Source organism: Heterocephalus glaber, unplaced genomic scaffold (genome assembly GCF_053883595.1).
Source record: "Heterocephalus glaber isolate CG9 unplaced genomic scaffold, H.glaber_assembly_v1.0 deba00001761, whole genome shotgun sequence".
Classification (NCBI taxonomy): domain Eukaryota; kingdom Metazoa; phylum Chordata; class Mammalia; order Rodentia; family Bathyergidae; genus Heterocephalus; species Heterocephalus glaber.
In genome coordinates this window covers 4,388,903-4,403,027 of record NW_028258458.1, presented here as the reverse complement: position 1 = coordinate 4,403,027, position 14,125 = coordinate 4,388,903, and the positions used below count along the sequence as shown (strand labels likewise).

The 14,125-nt window shown below is 37.6% G+C and overlaps 1 protein-coding gene across 1 annotated transcript in view; it reads right to left on the bottom strand.

Annotated features, from left to right (window-relative positions):
• LOC101709177 (uncharacterized) overlaps positions 1–5,462 on the bottom strand; it is a 36,006-nt gene extending 30,544 nt beyond the window's left edge. The window contains 1 exon segment of the mRNA XM_021251003.2: positions 5,307–5,462. Coding sequence (XP_021106662.2) covers positions 5,307–5,441 — 135 coding nt within the window. The 5' untranslated portion in view covers positions 5,442–5,462.
• Between the last annotated feature and the right edge of the window lie 8,663 nt (positions 5,463–14,125).

The window sequence follows — 14,125 nt, the reverse complement described above, 5'->3', positions numbered from 1 at the left end:
CTGGTGTCACAAAAGATTTACTGAACCTTTTAATAAATTGATCAAGATTAGTATATGCAGCAATTCCCTGTGGTTAATATATCTGTTATAAAGAAATAGCTCTCAGATATTTTTCTTAAGTTTAGTACATGCTCAATAACTACAGAGAAAACAAAAGGGCTTTTAGGGTCCACTTTTTAAATTATTAGTAGTTAAAATGGAAAAAAAATTTAATAGAATAAAAGGCCAAAAATGTGAATGAGATGTGAATATAATGAACATTTTATGGAAGAAACTACATTGTTAAAAATACACTTAATGAGAGAGAGAACTTGCATCAATTTTTGTAAAAGTTCTAATGTCTACTTTGAAAGCAGATAACACATATTCTATTCTTCAGTCAATTTGTGTCAGTAGGTTTTATACAAGAAAATGCTCCTCACATATCACTGTAAAGGAAAGATTCATTGACACCTAGAAATCATTTCTCACACTACCAAGCATTTATGTGTCTATTTTTATAAAGCAATATCAAAAAATTCTTTTAAAATCTCCACCATATTCAGAGAGAAAAATATTACAAACTATTTTAAACTTAGATAGGAAGGCATGGTGGCACATGCTTGTAATCCCAGCACTCAGGAGGCGGAAGCAGGAGGACCCCTGCAAGTTTGAGACCAGCTTGGGCTACACAGTAGTTCAAGGCCAGCCTGAACTATGTGGTGAGACCTTGTCTCAAAACAACAACAAAGAGAGACCTGGACAAGATGATTTGAATATGCAGAGTCTAATGTACAGATTCGGATTTGATGATGTAATATGCTATAAATTCTTCAAAATACACTCTTAATAAAACTATACTTATAATACCAGTGTATCAACTATAAATATGACAAAAATCATTCTGAAAAAGGATAGCACTATATTTTTCAAATTTGAAATAAAAAAATACAGACTAGTGGCCACTGTTCAGAACATGGTATAGAATTAAGTCACTTAAGTCTGAACCTCCAACAACATGGAGACACACTAAATTTATACGAAATATCAAAAAATACTTCTGCTTTATTTTAAACAGATTTGTTAAGGTTGGCAGTAGAAATCAAGAGGAAGAGGTGATTGAGGAATCCTTAACGGTTACAAATTGCTCATTTTATGGGCCAAGTAATTTGGTTTTTGCAAACATTCAAATTTGCACTCCAGGAAGATGTAAAACAAAAATATGGAATATGGAACTGTCAAAAATAGAAGCAAAAGAAAATGCCTTTGCAATAGAGGAATGAAGAAAACTTCAGAAATAAAATTGTGAAGCCACAAATGTAAAGGTGACTTTGAAAAGATACAAAAAGCATAAGAATTAGAATTTCCATTCAGCAAAGAAATTCCTTGAAGAACTTAACACGCACAAGAAAAAAACACAAGGAAGTATTTTCATTCTCTACAAGTGACAAACACCTGGGAGAGAAAGAAGCTTTTACTGAAAAAGTATCCTCATCACAAATATAAGCACATGATATAAGCAGATAATATACAGAAAGGCTTACAGAAGAAAAAGGAAGAATAAAAGGAGACATAAAAGATAGAAGCAAATGAATTGCATTGTGAATCCATCAAATTCGACTAATTAGAAAAAGTCTGGTGCTGTTCATGAGAAATAGAATTCCTACTCACCGGGGTTGGGAGTATGGATAGTGTATTTAAGACTTTAAAAGGATATGCACTCTATGCACCAGGAAAAGTGCTCCTAAGCATCTATGGCATTTTCTCAAATCTGGTTCTAGGGCAGCAAGAAAGAGAATGTTCCATGTAGAATCTGTATCTCTGATAAAATGAGGCAAGCCTACTTTCCCGTAAGTGTGGAAAAGGCAAAGAAGGTGTTAGGCTACATCCACGCGTTTTCTGAAGTATGGAATTACTGGTGGCTGAATCGGTGACTTAGCAGATGCACGAGATGCACAACCTTCTGAATGACATGGTGTCCTGAAGAGAGCGAAGCAAGAAGACCCCAAGAGCTGCCATCTGTTGCTCTGCATCCCAAACTTAAGCTCTACCAAAATTACCGAGTCTGTACCTGCACACTCTCTGGCCTTGTCCTCCTCACCTGAGCTGCCTTTCTGATGCCACTACAGTGAGCAGCCTGAAGAGGCTCCTCTGCTGGGAGGTCCATGTTGACACACGGGGAGATGTAGAGGCCAGATTAGGGGGTGCCTTGAACTACAGCTCAGTGCTTTATCTCAGCTGTGCCATTCTCTGTAGGCCATTTGCAAAGGCTTCTACAAGTTACCAACACAAGCGACTTCTCTGCAGAGTGGGGAATTCAGTAGGCGTCAATGGGATTTCAAGGACTGTACTCTCCATCAACTATGAATCACATAACACAGGCTCAGTGTCGCCTCTTTCCTCTGAGATACAAGTCACCACAAAGGGGAAGAAGCCCGAAGTCTTAGAGGTGACAGTATTGGGCAGACCTGTCTTCAGCCCATTAAGGGGGAATAAGACATAGAGGGAGGACAAGGGAAAGAAACTCAGAGTTAGAATCCAAATAGTTTCTACAAGTTTAAAACAGAAGGTTTGCCAAAATCAGCATAAATTACAATGGTAAAAATGGAATTGTATTCTCTTCAGCATCATACAAGCTTGGCATCTTGCGGTCAAGCTAACGATCCTGTGTCTGTTCATTGACAATTTCTGTCCTATCCCCTTGTCCTGGTGAAGCAAATCAGACAGTATGACCAGAGTGTCGTCTATAATGCAGGAAAATAATAACAAGGCACACCAAGCAGACAAAACCAAAATCAGAGAACAAAACCTAGAGTATTGCTCCCTTATCCAAACATTGCTCACAATGTTCTTGCAGCTCAGTCTCTCAGAATAATCTCATAAACACTGCACTCAACACAGGAAACAATTTGCCAAGTTTCATATTCTAGAGAAGAGCACTTTACAAAGAGCCAAAGCAATAAGTATACATATGTGGCTTAGGTTAGCAAGAAAAAATATCTTCATCAACCAAAAGGAAATAAAAAATAAAATATACTGAAAATGCACTAATGTATACCTCATCTAGCAAACATCATGCTGACCCTTGGCTCCTTTGAAACTGCTCAACACAATTACCTGGATATATAGTCAAGAACATTTTTTCAACACAAAGCCTATTTCATAATAAAATAATAAAAATCTTATGTACTTTATTGAATATGGGGCAGTGTAAATCCCTGGCTATTTTCCCTTGATATCTTGTTGCTTACAAACCAGTAACTCACTGCTGCTGCCCAGCATATTGAACAAGTATTGTACCACACACGACTAATGTGAAAAAATTATAAAATTGAAGTCAAATTCAGTTTTCCACTGAATTCGTTATCATTTTTTCTTTTATTCTTCCGTTCTGGCGATTGAATTCAGGGACCTGTATGTGTTATACAAGTTACTTTAGAGAGGAGATGCGTCCCCTGTATTTTTATTTCATATTTAAACAGAGTCTTGCTCAAATGTCCAGGGTGGACTTGGTGTTGTAACACCCTTGTCTCTGTTTCTCATGTGGCTGGCATTAGAGGTGTGCACCACCATGTGTCACTGATCTCTAATTTACCCAAGCACTGGAATCCTGGTTAGTAGCAGTGATTAAAGGATCCACCTATTAGCCCGACATTCTGGCATATGCCTGTTATCTCAGGATTCCAGGAGGGTGAAAGGGGATGGAAAGTTCACTCCAGCCCGGGCAACTTAGTAAGGGCAGATCTCAAATTTCAAAACTTAAAAAAAAAAAAAGGAAATTAAAAGGTGTGGGGAATGTAAATCAGAACAAAAGTCCAGAGTTCTATCTCCTGTACAATAAAAAGATAACTGCACCTTGCAATCTTTTGGATCCTGAAGAAATCCTCTCCCATCACACTTAGATGATGGTGTCTACCTAACTTTTAGGCCCACAAGGCCAAGAATTTCCATAATTTTTAATTTCCTCAAAAATGACTAGGTTGGGCCAGTGATTTAGCTCAGTGGTTCCACCGCCTGCCTCGCAAGCGCAAGGTTACAAATACGATCCCCGGTACCAAAAAAATAAATAGACTAGGTTGCCTAATCAGTAATAACAGAAGACATATTTATCTAACATTGAATAAGTTCCCCTTTTTCCTTCCTATCTGTGGTTTTTGACCCATTCTCAATTTGAGCCAGCACACAACCCCTCCTTTATGTCAACTTCAGAACAACCTGAACCTCAAGGGAGACCTTGTCTGCTGGAGGTGCTGAATTTGAACCCTCCCGTGTGCCCTCCTCTCGCACTTTCTTCTCCCAATTACTCTTCCTTAAACAGAAAGCCCTTTCATCCTAAACCATTCCTATGCCTGCAGACCTTAACTCTGGGGCTTTACCCCCAACTGCAGTACTGCTTTAATATAAAGTCCACCTCAATCAGCATTTCAATTTTTAAAACAATGTCTACAAACAGTACAAGTACTATAGCAATTATAAGAGCTGACATTCCTCTCCTTTTCCATTCTTACCACATTCCATGTAGATGCCAGAGTTCAAAGTGTTTCTTCGAGTGTGGTAACTTGCAGACCCTTTTGGAAGTTGTCCTTAGCAGGGACACTTTCAGCTGCCCTTGCTAATATACTAACATCTCCTCCATTTTTCTCAGCATTCTAAACTCTATGAGAAGGCCTCACATAAATGGTCTATTTGTGAGCAGTGGTAGCACCTAAATAATTAAGATGATACATTTTTTGTGTTGCTCTCTGCAACACAGTTCAATGTATGCTTGGCAAGTGCCCCACCACCGAATCTCATCCCTACCAATGCTAAAAAATTTCCTTTGATTCTCATTACCTCTATCAATACCTATAATGTGTTTGGAAACGTGGGGAAATATTGGAAATTTAGGATTTCTCTGTCATCAGGAAGTAACACCTGCTCAAGGAAGGAAGATGTGAATCTGAGATTCTGCATCACAGACATTTATAAAACTCGGGTCGATCAGGTCTGCAGCTAGGAAGAAGAAGATCGGGGAAGCGGCACGCCTCTCAGCTCCCTCTGTTCAACCCCTCACGTGAATCAGGGTCTCCCCGCAAACCCCCATCTCCCTGCAAGGTGGACAGCTGTGGGCTGGGGCTGCCTCAGACTGCACTCTAGGCTGGTGGGGTCACCATGGGAAGACAGAAAGCTGAGGACCCAGAGATGGGCAGACCCTACACAAAGCAGTAAGGACAAAAGGGAACACGTAGCTGGAGATCAGGAGGACCTGGGACACACTGAGTCTGCACTCTGCCACTGCTGGTTCCCGCCACTTCCGAGACCTCACCCCATCGCATCCCAGTTTGTACCGTCACCATTGTGGGACTTGAGGGTCGCCCAGGTTCCTTCCCACGCAGCCCAGGGCCGACAGAAGTCAAAGAGAAAGGTCGCGACAGACGGTATGTTTCTCCGCAACGCGGGGCGGGTGCTGACTGCGGCGCCATGACGCCGGAAGAGCCCTCCTTCCTCCCACCTGATTGGACAGTTCATACGGCCTCCTCTTAGTGATTGGCTCCTGCCTCAATGCCCGCCTCTTAATCAGTGATTGGCTGCTGCTCGTTGCCAACCCCCTGAGCCGAGAGTGACAACAGAGACGAATCCCTACCTGCGTGAGCGGAGCTCAAATAGCGGATTGTGACTCAGACTTCTAGAGCGGCGGCTCTCCCAGATGTCCTAACCTGAGGGATAATTGAATTTAAGCGGAGTTTGCTCCTGATTCTTCAGGCTTTCCCACTGTCTTTTTTGGCTTGATTTTGTTTTGTGTTTTGAGACAAGGTCTCGCTGTGTAGTTTAGGCTGTTCTTGAACTCACTCTGTAGCCCAGGCTGGCCCTGAACTTGTGATCCTCCGGCATCAGACAACCCAGTGCTGGGATTAGAGACATACATCACCCCGGGCTACTCCTGACTTCTGGCTGGACTCGTTGGGCTCTTCCTTTGTGTTGCTTCTCAGAATGGACGCACAAGGTGCTAAGAGAGCTCCAGAATTAATATGTCGTGGAGAAAGCACAGTCGTGAGAGAAAGTCAGGAGTGCAGGCAAGGCCAGGACACAATGCAATGGAGAGAGGAGGGTCTGACGTGGTGTGATGTCAAAAATTTGGAATAAGGTAGCTACTGGCTGCGTGGACAAGTTTCCTCACACTCTCAATTTAACCATTTCAAGACAAGAAAATAAATATATGACAAAAAAGGAATACAATTATTGAAGAAATAAAGTAAATTATAACAGTATTCTGCAAAGGAGTTAAGATTAAAGAAAACAGCAAACATTTCAAATGTGTCAGATTCGCAACCTATCTTATCCAGGGTCACAAAGAAAACCTGAAATGTGAAGGCAAATATATTCCCAAGCAAGAGGGCCAGAATGATTGCTGAAATGTAATCCCTACACTCCATCATGCCTGGTGTTGAGGTGGGGACACGTACAGAATTCAGCCTGTAAACTCCCCTGTTCTGTTTTTCCTTCCTCATGGTTAAACCTCTCCATCTTTCAATATATTAATATTTCTACAAGGAAAACAGTACCTGAAGTCATGTGACATTCTTGATTAATATCTTGTTTGACTTTAGAGAAGTACGATATTACTAAAGCATTTCTGGTGTGTCTGGTTGAGTCATAGGGGTGTGACATGAAGGACTGTACCCCTCTTTCAGGTACTTGTTTTTTCTGTGCATCCTGGTTCTGGTGTGGTAGTTCGCTTTCTCTCTATATTTCCTTCCACTATAATATTTCTGCATAGGAGACAGATAACAAGAGTTCATTCTCGGAAGTCATGAGTTAAAATAATATTTTTATTCTTACGGTCTTCATGTTAGGCATTTTGTAACTGCAACCCCTGCCTCCCCCAAAAAACTAATACAATTAATATTTTGTGTCTGAACAAAATAAACTGTCAAGTGCACCAGTCTTTCTTCAGAATTCTATATAAATGGATTTTATCTAGGACTGCTCCTTGCAGATTTCCTTTATATATACTATTTCAGTGTGACCCCAACAGCACTTTGCACATCAAGAGTACTTTGTAAGGAGCATCCATAGTAACCAGTAAGAACCCCTGAAAAGACAAACCCCTCAGTACTTGTCTTTGTTTTGTTTTGTTTTTTGTTTTTTGGTACTGGGGATTGAACTCGGGACCTTACGCTTGTGAGGCATGCGGCGGCCCCACTGAGCTAAATCCCCAGCCCCCCTCAATACTGTTTACACATGTGTCATCTATATTTCACTGCTCTGTACCTTGTTGATATCAACATATAATCAAACCAAGTCTTTGAGTTAAAACCAGGAGAGTCCTTGCTTTTCTTCTGTACTTATTTAGGAAGTAGAAAAGGACTATTCTAAAATACTGAATGTGGATTTAAACCATGCAAGAACTATTACTTATTGGAAACAAAGATGCCATGAAGCATTTCCACATGACAAAATGTATAGAGACATCTAGTCAAATGTAAATTGTTCACTTTTTCTGGTGTTTCAGTAGTTTCCTCACCATTCCACTTGAAAGTTGTCACAGGCTGCTCTGTGCCTAGGGTTTTACATATTTTGATGAGCTTATTAAAAGCATCTCTTGATTCCCTTACAACACTGTTGATCGATTGTGTTATTTCTGTAGCCAAATGCTAAGCATCCTAAATACTTCTCCCTTTCAAACAGTGTAACTGACCTAAGTATTAATTTGCCGGAGGCTCAATCACATAACTATTTCACTTATTGATTAGAAATTGTGTTACAATGAATATAGAGATATTTCAATTGAATTCTAGGAACAGATTTATTCTGGTTATTCTCCGCAGCCTGTCATGCTACAGGAATTATGAGAAAACACATAGAATATTACAGTACTGGATCACAGTTTAGGAATTCTGGTACACAAATTTCTCAGGCTCTTGAAACCTCTTAAGTGAAAATTCTGTATTTTATGCTATTAAAAAAAAACATGGTTTGGGCCGGGGATTTAGCTCAGTGGTTCTGCTGCCTTCCTCGCAAGCACAAGTTCCTGAGTTTGATTCCCAGTTCCAAAAAAAAAAAAAAAAAAATTAGCGCCTGGGGAACTTTTCATAGTTTTTTGATGGGGAATGATCAGAAATCCAGAAGGACCAAGAAACTCTTAAAAAGTGGAACTTGTAAAAATTATTTGTCTGTTTAATTGGCAATTGAGTTGAAAGATTAAGCCCATCCATTGGCTCAGTGGAAAGGGGAAAGAGGGTAGAGACTCAGTTGATAATCAAAACCAAAAAAGCTAATCAATCCTGTCATTATACCAGAAAATTATTTATTTGTATTGAAGGATATCCTGTTCACTGAATGATATTTAACAATTTAGCATCATCCTTGGCCTAAATATAGAAGGTGCCAGTGAAATCCACTCCCCCTTTTATATCATTAGAAAAAAAAAATCTCCAGACACATCCACATGGTTCTTGAAAACCAAAAAAACAAAAAAAAACTGTGATTGTAAACTTTTGAGCTAGTGTCTACATTTCGCACCATGGGTGGCTGATGAAAAGATCCCCAGAGAGTGCAATATATATTGCTTTTTTCTATACATACTTGCCTATGATACATTTTAATTGGTAAATTATGTACAGGTAGAGATTAATAATGGCACTTAATGCTGGAACAGTGTTCTAATAACAGCATTCACATTCATGTGAATGTGGTGTTCTCAGAAAGTTTCACCTACTTTGCTGGTCCTTTTTGTCATGATGTGAAGTGACATGGATGATGGAGAAAGTTCACATGAGATCTCATCGTGCTACTTGCATATTGGAAAACTTTTGGAAAACAAAAGTTATTTGTTTTGGTCATGACATCATTCATGAGGATTATTTACTAGCATCTTGTAGGTAGGGGACATGGATGTTAATCAGTGTCACCCAACATACATGACGCCTCCCAGAAGGGAACACTGGCCGCAGATGTCACTAGTGCTGTGCTTGAAAACCCTGTTGCAGATGGTCTGCTACACATGTGCCCCTGCTCGATACTACGGATTAGCAACTAGTTCCTGTGCATTTTTCATGCTAGCTTAGATTCAGAAAATTATGAACACTATCCTGTGCTCTACCTCTGAACTGTCCCCAGTCTTATGCGCATATATTTTTAGTGTGCCCAAATGGAAGCGTTTCAGAGAGTGCAATCCTTGTCACTTACATCTTTTTATTCCTTACAACACCACACATGAATTTTGGTTTCCTCTGAAAAAAATTAAGACCCTCAACACCTTGACTTATTTCTAATACTATGGTGTTCTTTATCTTCTGTGCTTTCTCAGAGCTCAGTCCCTCTCTGACTTCATGTGAAATTCTATCTAACTGAGCTGTCCGTAATAAAGTCACATTCATTTCACATATAAAGAACATGACACAGAGAAATTGAATAATTGTGAAAGGACACATGGCTACCAAGGAATTTAACCCAGCACTTTGAGTGCAGAATCTGTGCTCTAAAATACTATGCATGATTTAGCTGACGCCCTACCACACGAAAACTGGTGCTCATTAGTTAAATTAAATACACTTTTTTTTTCTTTTCTAGGTATCCAACACAGCAGATTGTGCATATTAAACGGGGACTAAAAAATTGAGCTGTCAGGACTGACAGCCCGACCAGTTACCGGGGGATGCTCAATAGCCTGATGGGGTGGGGGGGGCAGCTGGTGATAAAAGAATAATATACAAAGAAAAAAGAATAGAGAAGAACAAACAATGGTTTTATTACTTTTGGGGGGCTTGATCTTTAGTTCTCTCCTGGCTAAAGACCATCTGATCTTAGCTCTGTCATGGCTAAGACCACGAGCTCTGGATTAGTCAGTATTTACGATTATACAACACAGCATTTACATATAGTTGAGATGATACAGCATTTCTTCTTCTGTGCCTGGCTTATTTCACCTAACATAATGCTCTCCAAACTTCTGTTGTCAGAAGTAAAACAATTTTCTTCATATTAAAGGCTGAATGTTATTTCATTGATCTATTTATCTATTGATGAAAGATTAAGTTGATTCCATATATTGGATAACATGAGTAATGCTAAAGTAAACATGTGATTGAAGATATTTCTTTAGGATGCTTATTTTATTCCCTTTGTGTATATATTCAATAGGTGGATTGCTGGTTCCAGTGGCAGTATTGTTTTTTTAATATCTTGAAAAACTTGTATACTGTTTTCCCTAATGATTGTAGTAATTCACATTTCGCTAAAAGTATGAAAGGGTTTCCTTTTATCCACAGCCTTGCCAAAACTTGTTATCTATTTTTTTTTTTTTTGGTACTGGGGATCAAACTCGGGACCTTGCGCTTGTGAGGTAAGTGGTGGAACCACTGAGCTAAATCCCCAGCCCATCTATTTTCTTTTTGATAGTAGCCATTCCAACAGGTATGAGGTTATATCTCATTTCAGTTTTGATCTGCATTTCCATGATGATTAACTGTGTTCAGTATTTTTTCACATAACCATTTTTATATTTTTGAAAAATGTATATTTGGGTCCCTTCTACTTTTAAAGTTATTTAACAGATTAATGGATAAAGAAAATGTGGTATTTATAGTAGTACACAATGGAGCACTATTTTGCCATAAAACAGGATGAATTTGAGTGATTTCTAGGAAAGTGGAAGCACACTGAGACCATAATATCAAGTGAAATAAATCAGACATGCAAACCTGAATATAACATGGCTTCTCTTACATGAGAAACCCAGAGTATAATTTTAAAAGTAAAATAAATGACTGACTATAAAAATAGGGAGATCTATGCTCTACAAATAGAAAGAGAATCTAGACTTAGAGGGAAGTGGGGGAAAGGGGAGGAGAAGTGTAAATAAGAAAATAAAGATCTGTTATGTACATGTACCATCTCCCTATGATGAATGTGATCATCATGTACTGCAAACACGTACTAATATAAACTTTGAAAAATAAAATTATTTGCTTTTGCCCACTTTGAAATGTAGTTAAATTATTTATTGGAGATTCATCAGTTCTTTAATTGTAAACACTCATAGCTAAAATCTTTTCTTAGGACTATGTTCATTGTGTCTCATAGATTCATATATACTGTTTCTGTATTTAAAGTTTATTTAGTGACACTAATTTCTTTAATGACACTCTGATCATCCACAGTCTTTGTTCAGTACCCATGTCATTTTGGTGGTTTCTTTTATTGTTGAGTTCTAACTTTACTCCATTGTGATCTGATAGGATGCAGGCATTTTTTCCAATTTTCTATATTTATTAAGAACACCAAGGGATCTGAGGATGGAAAGAGGTGGCACAGTATCAAGGGGCAGGGGAAATAAAAGTGATTAATGTAAAATATTTATATGTACCAATTCTCCAAGATGAAGGTGATTTTCATCTATTGTAAACATATACTAATAAAGTAAAAACAATTGCTGTGGCTTAAAATATAATTTTTTTTTTGATACCGGGGATCAAACGGGGGTCCTTGCTCTTGTGAGGCAGGCGGCAGAACCACTGAGGTAAATCTCCGGCCCCAAAATATGATGTTTTTGAGAAAATTTTAATGTATTCTGCTGTTGTTTGTTGAAAAACTATGCAGATGTCTATTAAATGCATTTGATCTACAGTGTAGTTTAACTCTTGTTGAATTTTTGTGTAGTTGACTCATCTGCTTGTTAGAGTAGGTTATTAAAGTCACCCTGATAATTGTATTATGCCTATTTGTATCTTTATGTCAAGTAATGTTTGTTTTATGACATTGTGTACACTGATGTCTGGTACATATATACTTACATCTGTTACCTCTTCTTGGTAAATTGCTCCCTTTACCAATATAACACGGCTTTCTTTGTCTCTTCTAATTTTATTTTAAAGTCTACTTTGTTGGGTATACATGTAGCTGCTCCTGCTTACTTTCACCCTCCTGCTTGAAGTAATATTTTTATCCTTTCACTTTTAGTCTATTTATATCTTTGCAGTGTTACATATTATTTTTTGTAATGAACACAATAAAATTTTCTATCAGTGATTTTCTTATTAAATATACTCACCACATTGTACTTTAGATCTATTTAACTTATATCTTGGTAACCACCATTCTGCTCTGTTTCTGCTCATTTGAATTCAACTCTTTAGATTTCCCATATAACATATAATTTAGTATTTATTTGTTTTTGTGTGTAGCTTATTTCAACCTAATAAAATGTCTGTTAGGTTCATCCACATAGTTACAAATAATGTCATTTCCTTTTTTGTGGCTGAATAGTTTTTCATTTTGTTTATGTAGCACATTTTATTTATCCATTCATCTATTGGGAATCATGGACATTTAGGTTGATAGCTTATCATGGCTACTGTGAATAATGATACAATAGAGGTGTGCAAATATTTCTTTAATATAATGATTTTACTTCCTCTGGATCTGTTAGATACAGGAAAAAGATTGTTGAATTATGTGCTATTTATATTTTTAATTTTTAAATGAAACTCTACTGGAGAAACACTGAATAAACTCCTGGGTCACAGAAATAAAGGAAAGGACTAACACAACGGAACAATCATGTGGGTTGTTTATTCTAATGCTGCATTGAAAAGTGTAAAAGAAATGGAAAAATATGATGATGCAATACGTAAAATTACACTTAGATAAATTAAATTTGGAAAAAATATAAAAGTTGAAAAAGTCGAATTTTCCATATGATAGGGGAAATTAGTGAGTCAAAATATGATATCTTGGTTTCAGATTTGTTCTTAAATTTAAAAATCTCAAATAGAATAGAAGTGTGTGTATTCTACCACATAATTTGGAAATAGTTAAATTACAGAGTAATTTAGTTGATGACATAAACTCTTAAAAAAACCAGATAATCAAAGAACAAATGTTGCAAAATGAACCACCAATTAATGTCTTCTTATAATCCTACATAGCTTGTGTCCCTCAATATACGCAAACTCCCAAAGGAAGCCAACCCCAAAATCCTCTCAGCATCATGTCAGGTCTATAGAAATGGAAAAGGCAGCTATATAACATGGAACCAATTTTTTCTTTTATTCAGGTGTCCATTACTCTAAAAATACCTGAGATGCTCAATATATAAACTTAAAAAGTTTATTGTGACTCTTACTCTCAGCTTCTGGTAATTTCTTTTTTTCCTGAATTGCTTGTGAGTATGTACTGAGGCAGGGTATCATGGCAGGAGCTGGTAAGAGAGGAAAGTGTTTTTCTTATGTGTTGGAAGAAAAAAGGGAGGAAGACCCTGGGACATGCATGTCCCTAATGATGTGAATCATCTCTCTAGGGCTCAACTTCTACAGTTATCACCACTTCTCAAGAGCAACAGGCTGAAGACCAAGCATATGAAGGGTTTGGGGCAATTAAGATTCAAACAAGAGCTTCTACTATTATGAACTAATGAATCCACCAGAATACAGCACTTATTAGTTATCTACAGAAATCTCATTCCATAGCTCATTGTGTGAACAGGCATATCTGGAATCCTTTTCAATCTACACACTCAAAATACCCTCATTAAAACCCGAAATGCACAAGCACAAGATCCCAAGTTTGATCCCCAGTACCAAAAACAAAAAACAAACAAAAACATCTCAAAATGGAGTAAAAAATGAGGACACTGTCGAAGCAAGAATCACATTAATGAGTAAATATTAGATCACATAATTTTTCAGGTCATTGATTAGTACACGGCAGCAAAGATTCCTGCAGGTAGTCAAAGAGAAGAAACAAAGGACTGAAGATGTCTGCATGAGAGAAAATATTTGAGCATCCCCTATCTTCCATAGCAAATAGAAAGTGGAAATTAAAGCACATGTATTTTTCTTCCTCAAAAAGAGGATAAAAAATACCCACAATGATTTAGGAAACATTGTCAAGGATCAGAGCAAAGTCAGAATACAAAATATATTAAATGTTCAAAAGAAAAACTATTAAGAAAATCTGGCTTTTGAAGAAACTGATAAAATGGATGTTATTCACACAAGTCCCATAAAAAAGAAAGTAATGAAAAACTCCAGGAACATTAGGTAAAAGAACACACACTGAACAACTGCAGAAGTGATCTTAAAACAATCACTTTCATCGTAATGTTTATTTTTAAAATAAAAATATACTTAGCAAATCTAACTCAAATATAAAATAAAAAGAAAAA